At 49.0% G+C, this 15236-nt stretch overlaps 1 protein-coding gene across 1 annotated transcript; it reads left to right on the top strand.

Annotated features, from left to right (window-relative positions):
- The first annotated feature begins 742 nt into the window (after window positions 1-742).
- Window positions 743-2950, top strand: CHST14 (carbohydrate sulfotransferase 14). The gene has a single exon (XM_006176611.2). The coding sequence runs from the start codon at window positions 1005-1007 to the stop codon at window positions 2133-2135; it is 1131 nt and encodes a 376-aa protein (XP_006176673.2). The 5' UTR covers window positions 743-1004; the 3' UTR covers window positions 2136-2950.
- The last annotated feature ends 12286 nt before the right edge of the window (window positions 2951-15236 follow it).

The following is a 15236-nucleotide window of genomic DNA, read 5'->3' as shown; positions in this document are numbered from 1 at the left end:
ACCTACGCCTCTAGTTCCACGTGGCTGGCCTGCTGCCATTAATTGGCTCCAGGCAAAGAGGCTGCTGCTCTGTGCCCCCAGCTCCTCACCCTTCAAAATGCATGCTGACCACACCAGTGGTCACGAGGCATCAACTTATCATTGACCCCTCACCAGAGTGTCTCAATTATCCCACCTCTTCAGTCCGGAAGGGAGACAGGCGAGGGGAGAAGATTCCATTGCCAGACATTTCAGTATTACCCAGTGGATACACACTAACGGCCAGGTACTGTTAAATCTAAGAGTCTCCATGGAGATGAGCGGGCTCTGGTCAGTGCCCGACAGTCTTACTCCTATTTATTGGAGTTTTGAGGACAGGGTGGGTAGGGGGAGCACACTGGCGACTCTGCTTTCCACAAGATACACTTCCAGAAGTTTAGGACTGGCGCAGAGCACTACGGAGGCCCCCTGCCTCCAGACCCGCCGCTGGATTAAGGGCTCAGCTGGGCCAGTGTGTGGCACTGTGTTGGGTGAGGGTCCTCTCCGCCCAGTTCCCTGAGGGCACGCGCGGCGAGACTGAGGAAACCGCGGCCTGGGTCTTTTCTGCCTTCGGGGCCTCGGCAGCTTTTGTGCGCGAAGCACGGAGGACAGGGGCGGCCCTGGTTCAGGCGCCCCCTCCAGGGTGAGGGTCCAGCCCGCTCCCTGCAGGGGCGCCCGCCCCTCTCCCCGCCCCCAGCCGGAGCCCGCCCCCGCGCCTGTGTCACAGCGGGGCCGGGGGCGGAGAGCGGCCGGGCGGGATATCCGGCCCAGGTCCCTCGCCGCGCCAGCCTGCTGCCCGCCACCCGCTCCGGCGCCGCAGCCCAGGAGTCGGCCACCCCCGCACGCGCGGAGGTTTCCAGCCAGCGCCCCGACCCCCTCCCGGCTCCGCGGGCCCAAACTCTCGGGCCCGCCCCCAGCCCGAGCCCGCCTCCCGGGCAAGCCCTCGGATCGGCCGGGCCCGCGCAGGCCCCCGCCTCGGGAGCACCATGTTCCCCCGCCCGCTGACCCCGTTGGCGGCCCCAAATGGCGCCGAGTCCCTGGGTCGGGCGCTGAGGCGGGCTCCCCTGGGCAGGGCCCGGGCCGGGCTTGGGGGGCCGCCCCTGCTGCTGCCGTCCATGCTGATGTTCGCGGTAATCGTGGCCTCCAGCGGACTGCTGCTCATGATCGAGCGGGGCATCCTGGCCGAGATGAAGCCCCTTCCCCTTCACCCTCCCAACCGTGAGGGCGTCGTCTGGCGCGGGACGGCCCCTAGGCCTGGGGGGCTGTCCCTGGATGCCGGAGACTCGGATTTGCAGGTGAGGCAGGACGTCCGGAACCGGACCTTGCGGGCAGTGTGCGGACAACCGGGCATGCCCCGGGACCCCTGGGACTTGCCGGTGGGGCAGCGGCGCACCCTCCTGCGCCACATCCTTGTGAGTGACCGCTACCGCTTCCTCTACTGCTACGTCCCCAAGGTAGCCTGCTCCAACTGGAAGCGGGTGCTGAAGGTGCTGGCGGGCGTCCTGGACAACGTGGACGTCCGTCTCAAGATGGACCATCGCAGCGACCTGGTGTTCCTTTCAGACCTGCGGCCTGAGGAGATTCGCTACCGCCTGCAGCACTACTTCAAGTTCCTGTTTGTGCGGGACCCCTTAGAACGCCTTCTCTCGGCTTACCGCAACAAGTTTGGTGAGATCCGAGAGTACCAGCAGCGCTATGGGGCTGAAATAGTGAGGCGGTACAGGGCTGGAGCGGGGCCCAGCCCTGCAGGGGACGATGTCACCTTCCCCGAGTTCCTGAGATACTTGGTGGACGAGGACCCTGAGCGCATGAACGAACATTGGATGCCCGTGTACCACCTGTGCCAACCTTGTGCTGTGCGCTACGACTTTGTGGGCTCCTATGAGAGGCTGGAGGCAGATGCCAACCAGGTGCTGGAGTGGGTGCGGGCACCACCCCATGTTCGATTCCCATCTCGCCAGGCCTGGTACCGACCTGCCAGCCCGGAAAGCCTGCACTACCACCTGTGCAGTGCCCCACGGGCCCTACTGCAGGATGTGCTGCCCAAGTATATCCTGGACTTCTCTCTCTTTGCCTACCCGCTGCCTAATGTCACTAGGGAGGCCTGCCACCAGTAACCACAGGTATAGGCCAGAAGCTGTTGGGGACTGGTTTTGACAATGCCAGCTTCTGTGTTTCTGCCTGCCATACAGAGAAACCCTGGCTCTGGGGCTTTTCCAGATGCCTAGATGGAAAGGACTGCCCTTGAAAGTTCCTTGTCCAGGATGGATGCTCATAGTGGCTAAAAGGACAGGGTTGGACAGGTGGCCTGGTACTCTCTATAGGAGGATTTCTTGGAGGGCCAGTGTGATCCTTCTTGATCTGGCAGGGCCAGATACCAGTTTGCCAGTGAAGCAGCACATCTGTTCTAAAGACTGGCTCCATCCAGGGCCCTGCCTGCAGGGACTGTGCAGTCCACTTGGTCCACCTTAATTTAACCTGTGGCCAAACCCACGGCGGCACCAAGCCGGATCACAACCAGAGCTGGGGGCCCTTTGGGTCTGATCGCCATTCATCCACTCTATGTGCCTCAAGGCTGGAGTCAGCGGTCGTGCCTTACAAATGACTTTTGTATCTTTCTGCTTCAGACTTTGAATTTCCTACATTTACCAGGTTTTTCCATTTTCCCAAGGAAAGGAAGACTGAAAGGGCCCTCGCCTGGTAGCTCCAGGTCCTGACCCTGCAGCATTCAAAGACCCCTGTACCCAGCCTCTTCTTGGGACTCTGGGCACATTATCCAATGCCCTGATCTCCCAGGGTTGTGACTGCCTGGTGTGTCTGGCTGCCACTTTTCTGATGCATTTATTTAAAATGTGTACTTTTTGATAGAACCTTTGAGAAGGTTTTGTTTCCCTAATAGCTGAATTTTTAATAAAGCCATTTTGTATACAAAGTCAGCATCTCTGATTCTCCCTCTGAGCTTCTCTGTGTCCACCCAGTCTCCCCGATGTCTCTATCCCCACGTCAGGAGAGGGAGCTTGCAGGTAGAGACAGTAAGACAAATTGTAACTTGGGAGGGCCAGTGCAGTGGGCCATTACCTTACCATGGAGCCTTTGGGGGCTTCCCAGAGGCCATACCAGATCACAGACTCAGCTTCTGGGATGCCACCAAAGGGCAAGCCCTGTTAGGAATGGCCCCAGGTCTAGAGCACATCTACACAATGATTCCCTGAAGGAGGAGGTAGGTAGGTAAGAGATACTCCTCCTCTTAGGCAGGAATACTTCTTGACTGAGGAGGCTCCAGATGAAAAGAGGGATCATTGTGTGAGCAAGGGGAGGTTATTCCTGGCATTGAGAATTCTAAGGAAGACACGGAGACTGAGTGAGGCTTTTGCTGACTTAGATCCAGAGGAAGTTGTGAGCAGTGTGGGTGGAATGCAGTCAGGGTAGTAGAGGACAGGCCCCAGTGTGATCCCTGCCCCGACTGCTCTCCAGAGATTCCAGGCCCAACAGGGGATAGGAGGAGATGCAAGGTTAGAGCTAGCTCTTCCCTGTTAGTCCTCTTTCCCACATCCCCAGTGGGAGCTGCTGTACCTCAGAGACCTCAGGCTGTGCTGAGAGGTGGTGCCCAAGGGAGGGAGGGAAGGAGGGAGGGGCCCCCTTGTAGATGCCACTCATACCTAGCCTTGCTATTGGCCTGACTTTGGAGGAGTAAACAAACTAATCACATTCCTCAAATTTGGGGGTGGGGGCTTCCGTAGGCACTCCTGTTTGTCTGCCATGAGTCACCAGGAGGCCTTCCTGATCCCCTGTATGAGTCAGATAACCCTCTTCAGTGTCCTCTTAGCCCTGGGGATTTCACCTCAGCGCTGACCGTGCTCTGGTGTAAATGCCCAGATACTTATCAGTCTCTCCCACTGAGAACGCAAATTGTGTGAAGTTGAGACCACGTCTGTTCTGTTCATGCGACATTTCCAGAACCAGGCCCAAGGGGCTGGCAGTAGGCATGTAGATGGCCCGGCAGAATCCAGGCGTACATCTTGCTGCAGGACAGAGAGCACTGTGTTTGGAGTCATCTAGCCCCAGCTCTAATCCCCACCAGCTGCCTGACCACCTCTCTGAGCCTCCATGTGCTCCACTGTATCGTGGGATACTAATGCCTATCTTCTGAAGACTGCTGTGAGGGTTGATGAAGACAATGAGGAAAGGGGCCTATCCCAGCACCTGGCTCCATGGATATTCTCTGAAATGATAGTTGAACACCTGATCCCTCAGAGACCTGTGGGGACAAAGGAGAAGCCAGCATACAGCTTGCCGAGCGCTCGAGACAGGAGCTGCCTCTGGGCAGGGCCCCTTGACCCATAGGTTCACTTCCTCTGCCAACCAGTCAATCTTCTGAGCTTCTAGCCCCTCAGGAGCCCCCCACCCTTCCCTGCCCCAGCTTCCTCCTTGGCTGGGAACTGCCGCTTCAGGCCCACAGCAGCTCCTCAGTCCCCCTCCTGAGGGCCTGCAATGTGGAACCCAACTGCTGTGTTTGTTTCATCCCCTTCACACCACACGGCAGCCCAGGACCACAGGTGGTATCCAGTACTACAAGCACAGTGAGTAAGTCTCCTGTCCGAAGTCCATGTGCCTCTCAAGTCCTGACAAGGTCTGTGTGCCTCTCAAATTGTGGGGGTAGGGTTGCAGAGGGACAGAGAAAGAGAGACTGGAAGGTGGGGGCAGGGAGAAGTGGGATGGGAAAGGTTAAGGAAAATAAAGGGTGGATGGGGGTGTATTTAGGAGCACTTACACACATGTCCCTCCGCAATTCTTTCATTCCTTCATTTGCAGAGACTCCATTTCAGCCCAGCTGACATTTACCAGGCCCTGCCCTGGAGGAATGGGAGACAGTCAAGTCTTTGATGTGGTTAGTTCATTGGCTACTCTCTCCCCTGCAGAAAAGGGTGTCAGGCTGTTGAGCATGCTGACAGCCAGAACCAGACACCTGTGGGGCGGGGAGGAGGGTTTGAGGTAAGAGGGAGAGGGCCTGCTGAGACGAACTGCCACCAATCGTCTTTTTTCTTGCTCGATCCAGCCCCTGAGGAACTTAATTTGTCATGTACCCTTCCTTTCAGGACAATGGACTTCTTAAAAGAAGCTACCATGGGGGTGGCAGAGAGTTGTGGGGGTTCAGCTAGCCCTGCCTTACCCTGGGCCCCTTGGCCAGAGCAGGGGTGTGTGGCAAGCGCTGGGTGGCCAGGGCTGGGGCAGAGGCATTTTCAGGACTAGACACCTGGGCTGTGTCTTCTCAGAATTCCTCTTTCACTGAGTCTGCTCTTATCCTCACACGGAGCCAAGCCCTACACCACTGCCTGGTGCCCGTGAAGACAAGGTCCCAAGTCCTCACAGGCACAGGGGGATGGGGCTGGCAGTTATTCTCTCACTAGCTGAAGGCAATGAGGTGAACAAAAGAAAGGGGAGGAGCCCTAAGGGAACTGGCCATCCAGGGCGGGGCCCTAATTCCACTTCCAGGCTCCAAATCTGGTCCATCTTTCATCCTGTCTGAAGCTACTGCCCAGAAACCACCTCACCTTACATTCTAAGGTCCTTACCCCTCCCCTCCGCCTTCCCACCTCACCCACCCACCCACAGTCTCACCCACCACACAGACCCTCTGCAGGAGGTGAAAGGTCCAAGTGGAGCAGCTGACCCTTCCCCTGGGTGAACACAGAACCCTCATCTTCCCCAGGGGCCAAAAGGGGACCAAGACTGTGGGCCCCCTCCCAGGGTGGATCCAGTGGGTTGTTTTTATTGAACCAGCCCCCGCCTGGCTTCAAACAAGAAGAAAAGCATTCTTTCTCTGCCTAAAGGAAAATAGTTCACAGTAGCTACTCTGAATTGAGGGCACCTGTGTCAGCCACACTGCCAAGTACATGCATCAACCTTTTCCTTCTTTACAACAACTCAGCAAGGTAAGTAAAAGTATTCACATTTTATAGATGAGGAAATTAAGCCTCAGCGATTTGCCCAAAGAGATGGTAGAGTTGGGATTAAAACTCAAAACCATCTAATGTTTGCTCCTCCGTAAGTGAACATGCATCGTAAGTTATCCAGCTCATTGCATTTGCTGACAAGTGCTGTGTTCATTTTTCTCCATCCCCCTTTCTAACACTCCACAAGCAATTCTGTCCACAGACCTCTCCAGCTATTATGAAATTCTCCAGATATGCTACCCTGAGAATTAACTTTCCAGGAGTGTTGGATCAAGACCATGAAGAGACGAGACTTTCAGTTTGGGTCCTCTAAGAAGCAGATGCCAGGACAGAATTAGACGTGAAGAGATTTATAGGAGAAAACAGCTGTGAAGGATAAAGGGGGGAAGGGAGCAGGAGTAGGCAGGAAGAGCCTGACACTTGTAAAAGGAGAGAGGGAAGGAAGGATCAGGTGGGAAGAGTCTCAGATTACAGGGCTGCTCTAGGAAAGTCTCAGCAAAGCCAATGGGGAACTCCCCGGCAAAGACCACCTATTTGGAGGAGCCTTCCACTGGGCAGAAATGGGGGGACGTGAACATTGAGGCTGATTGAAAGATGCAGCGGCTGGGGGCTCTCAGCCAATGACACTTTTCACAGCAGGTTCTCTTAAAGGGAGATGTGAGCAGGGCACCCCCACAGCTGCCACACAGACCCAACTTGGCCACTCTGACTTATGGGCACTGGTCCCCATAGGTTCTGTTGACATAACAACCTTTTCAACAAACAGAAAGCAGCCGCTGGCCTAGCAAGAGCCTCTAGATGTCTGGAGGATCCTGACCTAAACTCTTCCCCATGGCCATTCCTTGGCTTTACAGCAGCAGGACTACTGCCCCTGCCCTTCATTTGGGCCACTGGAGGTCATGTGCCATCTCATGCCCACATGCCCATACTGTAATTTTCAGGATGTTTTCTCTGAAGCTTACCCAACTCGCTACAGGTTTTGATTATCTTTGGTCTGCATCACTGCCGTTAATTGGGTGGATATTGATGATCACCTGTGCCTAGCTTCTGTCTCTCGTAGGCTCACATCCTATTAACTCAGAGCAGATTCACCCAGAGATTGAGTCGAGATGCTGGAGTCCCAGAGCCCCCCAAGGGATACAGTCTAGGCTTCCTTCCAACATGATCACCCAGCTGGACTTAAATGCCAGGGGAAGCCTGAGAGGGAAGCCAAGTTCCCCTCAAGGGAGCTTCTAGGGACACGCATGCCCAGAAGTACCAGGTGTTCTGTAGCATCCCCCTACTGAGCTCTTCGTCTTCTGCCTGGTCCTGGACCCCTCTGCAGAGAGAATCACAGCATTAGTCCTGGTTGTGCCGTTGTGAGAGGGCAAGGAGGACCAAGGTTGGCCAGGTTTCCTGCCTCTCAGCCCTCCAGTGGGAAAGCTGTGCCAGGCTCAGCCATTGGGTGGAGTTTGCGGGCAGGAAGACATGAGGGGCTTGGGGAGCTCAGGAAGGTGGAGCCTGTCGTGTTACTCCTGGCACTGGCCCAGAAGTCCTCCCAGACCTGCTGGGCCACCACCTCAGTGACTACAGATTTTTTTTTTCTGGTTGCCAAGACTTAATTCTGTGCATTTTATTTTTATGTATTTATTTTTTATTGAAGTATGGTTGATTTATAATGTTGTGTTAGTTTCTGAACAGTGTAGTGATTCAGTTCTACATATGTATATATATTCTTTACCTTCTTTTTCACTATAGGTTATTACAAGTTATTGCATATAGTTCCCTGTGCTATACAGTAGGACCTTGTTTTTTATCTCTTCTGTACATAGTGGTTTGTATCTGCTAATCCCAAACTCCCAATTTATCCCTCCCCCTCTTTTCCCTTTGTAACCACAAGTTTGTTTTCTATGTGTGTGATTCTGTTTCTGTTTTGTAAATAAGTTCATTTGTGTCATTTTTTTTAGATTCCACATGTAAGTGATATCATATGATATTTGTCTTTCTCTGTCTGACCTACTCCACTTAGTATGATAATCTCTTAAATCCATCCGTGTTGCTGCAAATGGCATTATTTCATTCTTTTTATGGCTGAGTAGTATTCCACTGTGTGTGTATGTATGTATATATATATATACCAACTTCTTTATCCTGTCATCTGTCGATGGACATTTAGGTTGCTTCCATGTCTTGGCTATTGTAAATAGTGCTGCTATGAACATTAGGGTGCATGTATCTTTTTGAATAGGAGTTTTCTCCAGATACATGCTCAGGAATGGGATTTCTGGATCATACGGTAAGTCTATTTTTAGTTTTTTAAGGCATCTCCGTACTGTTTTCCATGGTGGGAGCCAGATATTTGATCTCACAGCAGCCCAGGGGGTAGGAAGTCATCAAGCATCTGCTGGATCATTTCTCCATTCTCAGCCCTGGAGAGTTGAGCTGCCCCTGAAACCCCCACCAAACACCCAGCAGAGTCCCGAGAATATAGTCACTATGGCCAGAGGGGCCATTAGAGCAGAGATGTCCATGGGAGCTGGAGATCAGGCTGGCCCTGGAGCGTGCTGCTGCTGAGAGCTACAGGCTTCCTGGAGGAAGGCCTCTGAGGCAAGCCCAAGAACAGCAGGGTTGCCTAGGTGTTTGAGGGGGCGGGAAATGGGGCAAGGCTTTCTGAGGAGAGGAGCTAAGCCAAAGTGGGGGTCAGCTGACCCCTGGAAACCCAGGCATGCCTCCCTCAGCCCCTCAGTGAGAAGCTATAATGAACCTCTTCCACAGAAGCTGCTGGACAAAGTGGCAGGTCGGCCCCTGGAAGTGGTTGGTGGGGGAGGGGCTTCGCCAGCTGCCTGGGTGCAAGGACCCACTGGACTAGAGACTAAGAAGTCTCAAGGCCAGGCTCTGAATGCTGCTAATGACCTGGGCAGGGCTGGCCCAGATGTCCTCCTCCCGGAAGTGAGACACTGTCATCACCTCTGGAGAGCCAGGAAGAACGAGGAGGCCCCACACCCGAGTCCTGTCACCATTCCGATGCCAGAGCCTGTCATTTGACTAACTATGGTCATTATTTTGGTTGATGAAGTCATCCCCACGTTAAATCATAGTTCATTAAGTACTTCCTTGTGCCAGGCCCTGTGTGAAGAGATGTCTTTACATCTTTTGCTTATCTCTTACTTGGAAAATGTTCAAAACTTCGTAAAAGTTGTAAAAACAGTACAGTTAACACCCATAGACTTAGATTCATCAGTTCACATTTTGCCACATTTGTTTTCTCTCTCTGTATGTTTTGCTGAACCATTTCAGGATATATTACAGACATTGTAATGCTTCACCCCCAAAATGTCTCTGCATGTATCTCCTGAGGAAAAGAACATTCTGCCAATTCCATAATCAAACCTAAGCCACAATACACTAATACAGCCGTACTGTGTAAGTCCATATTCAAATTTTCTCAGTTGTCTGTATACAGTCTTTTGACTTTTTCTTTTTTAAATTAAATCAAGGATCAGGCACTGTATTTAGTTGTCATGATTTCTTTGTCCCTTGTCATCTAAAACACTCTCCCGCCTTGTTCTTTCATGCCATTGACATTTTGAAGCATTCAAATCAGTTGTTTGTAGAACATACCTCAATTTGGATTTTCTGATGGTTTTCCTCACAGTTAGGTTCAGTTTGGCCTCCATGTTTGATCCTCCAAGTGACTCTGATGGATTTACTAGTCCATTTTACAGAAATGGAGGCTGAGGCCCAGAGAGGGCTGTCACATGGCTCCTGAGAAGCTACCTGGGACAGAGGCAGAGAGCTTGCTTCTCCGCCTGTGCTCATTCTCCACACTGCCTGGAGCAGCCAGGAAGTCTTATCACCTGGGATTTTGTAATGGATATGTTTACCAGTCCCTCTTATGAATGGAGAGAAGATTGTGACAGGACCTAGTGCGGGAAGAAGAGAGATACCCCAGGGGAGGGGGCGCCTTCAACATACTGCAGTGAGCCCTAGCCTTCAAGTCAGCCTGGCTGGAACCTCCAAAAGCTCCTTTAAGCTGTTTTAGAAATTTGACTTTTTCTGCTCCCTTCCACACCTCCAGGGGAAGTAATGAGTCACATCACACACACACACACACACACACACACCACATTCCACAGACTACCAAGGATGTAACAATCTTCTGGGTACCATTATCAGTGAACTCTATCCTGTTGCCTAGCAATCCTAGGGCATTTCAGCTCTTCCCAGTCAGAGGGTGGGTGGGAAGAGCAACCATGTGACTGGCAGGGTGTCTCTTGCTCCAGAGGTCTCCTGGCCCCACTCCCTCATGACCAGTTGCCTAACAGCCAAGAAGATCCTCGTGCTCTGGGTAGTTACCTTCCTCCTCATAGGGATGAGCAGGGTCTCTCTAGGGCCTTTCCTCTTGACCTGGGAGCTGCACAAGCACATTATAGAATGTGGGGCTCCTCCCGGGGAGCAGTGCCCAAGAGCTAAGGGGAGGATACACACCTCACCCTGCAGGGAATCTCTGAAAAGGGTAGAAGGAGAAGATCCTGGTAAGAACCTCATCATGCAGGACAGTTCACTTCTCATGGTATGGTGCCACAGAGGCTCGGAGATCTGCTGGCCAAGGGTGTCCGGGTTTGGGTCCTGGCCGGTTCCTCTGTGAAAAGAGAGAAATGGATGGTCCATGTACCCAGGCTGCTCCTTAATCATCATCCAAGCCTGCAATTAATCTTGAACACGTGTATATAACTTTAACCCTTTTATTTGGGTAAGATTTAGACCAAGGGTCCTTGTCTGAGGTCCTTGGGACCCCCTCGAGATCTGTGGACAGAATTCAGGAGGTTGGTAAACTTGGGGAAAACTCACATCTTCATGTTCACTAACCTCTTCTGAAATGTACGAAATATTGTAAATTCATAGTTTCATGAAATATTAGTCAAGTTGGTCACATTATAGTTGTTGAAGATATCACAAACTATCAATTATACTCATTGCTACTTAAAAATTGGGAGTTATCAAGACAACATTGTAAATCAACTATACTTCAATTAAAAAAAATTGTTAGTTAACAGACCTATCATGAGATCCTTAATATATTTGTAAATCAACTATACTTCAATTTAAAAATAAATTGTAAGTTAACAGACCTACCATAAGATCCTTAACATATTCATAAAAAGCATTTATCAGTACCACATTTTCATTTTTAATATTTAGATAACTAAATTTCAATATAATTGGTATCCTTTGCAATCCTGTCATTTTTTAATACAAAATATTATTCTGAGGCTTCACTAGATCACCAAAGGGAGCTGTAGTACAAAAGAAAGATTAAGAGCCTCAGATTTAGGCTTTGGAGGTTTTTGTCAAACCAAGACCCCAAGACATATTCTGGGGAGTCTTCTAATTTTGAATGTTCAGCTTTGATGCTAACCTAAGCAAATTATCATATAATGTTCCTGATGGTTTGAACGACTACCATATAATCCAGCACTGCCGGGCCATCTCAGCTTCCAAGTTTGCATTTACAACAGAGATGGCGCCAGCAGCTCCAGCAGAACTGTTCCATTCTGATTAGAAAAGGATGGAGACAATACAAAACAAAACAAAGAAAGAAAAAAGAAAAAAAATGGTGTGGAAGTTGCTAAAAGGAAGTGAGCTGAACCCGAAGATCGTGTGTCCTTGTGGCTAGCACCATAGTCAGGTGGGTAGAATTCAGTGCAGCAACACAATGTTATGTAGCACATAAAATGAGATGATGATTTTAATTTGAATTGTTTTTAGTTGTAATTTTGTTTGAACTCGCAATTTTTTTAGGGTAGTATGATAACTATCAGCATAAGTATCCTTAGCTTCATGTTTTGTACTTACCTGAGTAACAAGTGGGCAGCAGAGAGCTGGGCATGTTTTCTTCTTTCATGGGGGTAGGTATGTTCTTCAAGGGTGAGAAATGCTGGGCTCCGGCACTTGCTGATAACTTCCCATTTCCTTCTCTAGGTGATCCCTTTTTCTTTTGAGAATAACTAAGTTAGGGTCTCAAGCATTAGAGTGACTCAATTTCAAACGCTTCCCAGATACAGGATGAAGCAGCCAATTACCTGGTAATTTCTGGAAATGTCAAGTGAATGATTCCTTGACTTGTCCAAAGTCACTTTCCCACCTTGTGAGGATTGAAGCCTATGGGTGGTTTTATTCTGATGAGTGCTTTGGGCTGTTTGACTTTCCCAAGATAGGCCTTTCTCGTGATGTAAGCACTAATCATGAGGAGGGGGGCCCCTATTGTCATGAAGTCAAGGGGACAGGCTGGTCTGAACATATGGTGTACATGAAATATTCCTCCTGTCCTAATCTACTTTGGAAAGGATTTAAGTCATGTATTCTGCAATTTCATAGTTCAAAATTTATTTGTATAAAAATGTATATTTTTTTTCTGTAGTAGGACCTTACAATTTGAAAACCTACAAAGTGTCAAAGGGATAGACTTTAAAGTCTCTCAAAGAAGTCAAAAGCAGTGATTAACTTTGACCCTCTTGAGGATGAAACAGCAAGCAATTTACCAGCTTTGGTGTTTTACATTGGTGTGTGTAACCCTTGTTGGACTCTGGGTCCCATTCATTCTGGCAATGTCATTCCCAGAACTAAATGCTCCCTCTTTGAGTCCCAGCTGCTCACATTGCCCTTCCACTGCTGGGGGATTGGGGGGAGGTGGTGCTTTTCCAGTTGCCCTGGTGACCTTACTGTTTCCAGGCTGCCCAACAGCCTGTACAGTGACCACCAGCCTTAGTGCTCTTGGCCCCAGCTGTGCCCTTCCTCGGGGCAACTTTCTGCTGGCACTACCTCCTCCCCTTCCCTACCACCACCAGCGTGTCCTCTGGGCTGTCATGTCCTTCCTTGCAAATACAGCTCCCTGCACTGCCCTGCCCTGACTCCTTGAGGTCAGGATGGTTTCTCTTCCATCATTCTGGCTCTTGAAGCGCTCAGAAAACTCGGGAGGAATACCTCTCAGAGCAGTATCTGAGGAGGTTCCCAGACAAGAGACTCTTTTAATTCGTGTGTGGTAGAAAACACAGATGTAAATTTACCTTCTTAATTTTTAGGTGTACAATGCAGTATGTCAATTATCTGCATGTTGTTGTACAAGAGATCTCTACACCTTTTTCATCTTGCATGACTGAAATTATGCTCATTAAACCACTCCCTATTTCCTCTCCCCCCCCACCCCACCCCACCCCACCCCTGGTAACCACCGCCATTCTACTTTCTGTTTCCATGAATTTGACTACTTTAGCTACGTCATATAAGTGGAATCATACGGCATTCATGTTTTTGTGGTTGACTTATTTACATAAGATAATATCCTCAAAGTTCGTCCATGTTGTAGCATATGCTAGGATTTCCTTCTTTTTTAAGGTGGAATAATATTCCATTGTATGTATATACCATGTTTTGTTTATCTGTTCATCTGGTGATGGACATTTGGGTTGCTTCCACATTTTGGTTATTGTGAATAATACCGCAGTAGACATGGGTATGCAAATATCTCTTCAAGATCCTGTTTCAAATTATTTTGGATATATAAACCTAGATGTGGGATTGCTGAGTCATGTAGTAGTTCTATTTTTATTCTTTTGAGGAACCTTCATACTGTTTCCTATTGCACCTGTACCATTTTACAATCCCATCAACAGTGTGCAAGGGTTCCAATATCTCCACATCCTTGCCAACACTTGTCATTTTCTGTTTGTTTGTGTGACTTTCCTTTTCGATAATGACCATCCTAATGGGTGTGAAGTGATATCTCGAGGTCTTGATTTGCTTTCTCTAAAGATGAGTGATGTTGAGCGTCTTGTCGTATGCTTGTTGGCCATTTGTATATCTTTGAAGAAATGTCTGATCAAGTCCTTTCCCCACTGGCATTTCCCCAGGGGAACACAAGTTGCATTCAGATGGTAACAGCCTCGTGAAAAGTTTTGGTGGTCAAATATGTTGGGGAAATCCAGAGTTACACAGAATTTTTAAGTTTACTGCAGGACTTTTTTTTTCCTGGTATGTTAATGTGTCTTGTAGATCTGAGGGGAAGGTGGAGACAGTGGAACTTGCACTGTTCTTTCCAAATGTATTTGACTATATAATCCCTTTTTTTCAGAGGTCTGGGGTTCCTCTGAATCCACCTTGGGAAAGACAAGTCTCTTGGAGGCTCAGACCAGCTCCTAAATCAGCTTTGCAATTTTGACTCTCTCCTGTAGATCAACACAAGTACGAAATGCTTCCATCTACTTGTACTTGCCAGAAGTAGTGGAAATTACTAGATATAATTCAGATAGAAAGATGGGTGTCTGGTATATGAGTGTTTATCTTATTACTCTTTGAACTGTACATATATTTTATACACGCTGTTCCGTACGTATATTTTGTCAAAAATTATATTTTCTCTTGCTTTAATACTAAGTATTATAGCTTTTATAGTTCACATACCATTATTTATTAACTCTAGAAACAGAGAAATGAGCTTCCTAAAGTTTTAAATTAGAGTAAGCTAATCTGAAAATTGGTCATAACAGGTTTATTCTTTCTTCAAAGTTTACACAGAGAGATTGTGAGGCTTGGAATGGCCAGAAATATCACTCAGTTGAACTATGTGCTTCACAGATCACCTTTTATCCTTGTAAGCCCGTGTTCCTTCCAGGATATCAAACATCGTGGTTAAGAGCACAAGGTTGGAAATCAAGGAGATCTTTATTCAAATCCCCACTTCATTACTTATCTGTATGACACTGGGTAAATTGCTTCACTTCTCAAAGTCTCAGTTTCTGGATCTGTAGACTGGGGGCTTGTCTGAAGATTTAGATGGGATCATACACCTAAGGCTCCATAAATTGCAGCCATTCATATAATACCAGCACCCTTAGTAGGTCTGGCTTTGTAAACTAGCAGGCAGAATGAATGACTTCTTGTTGATTTTAGGGGCAGCAAAGATTGTCCCTCTCCTCTACTTTTGTGATGGGTAATTTTATGTGTCAACTTGCCTGGGCCACACGGTGCCCAGATATTTGGTCAAACATGATTCTAGGTGTTCGGGGATGAGCTTAGCAGTTGAATTCAGCAGACTGATTGAAGCAGACTTTGGTCCCTAATGTAAGTGGGCCACATCTAATCAGTTGAAGGTCTGGATGAAAAAATAGCTGACTTTCCTGAGAGTAAGGAGGAGCTCCTCCTGCCTGACTACCTTAAGCTGGCACATTGGTCTTTTCCCATCTTTGGACTTGAACAGAAACATCTGCTTTTCTTGAGACTTGAGAC

This window comes from Camelus ferus, chromosome 6 (genome assembly GCF_009834535.1).
Source record: "Camelus ferus isolate YT-003-E chromosome 6, BCGSAC_Cfer_1.0, whole genome shotgun sequence".
NCBI classification, from domain to species: Eukaryota; Metazoa; Chordata; class Mammalia; order Artiodactyla; family Camelidae; genus Camelus; species Camelus ferus.
Note: the sequence above shows the minus strand (reverse complement) of the source record. Positions and strands in the feature narration are given on the sequence as shown.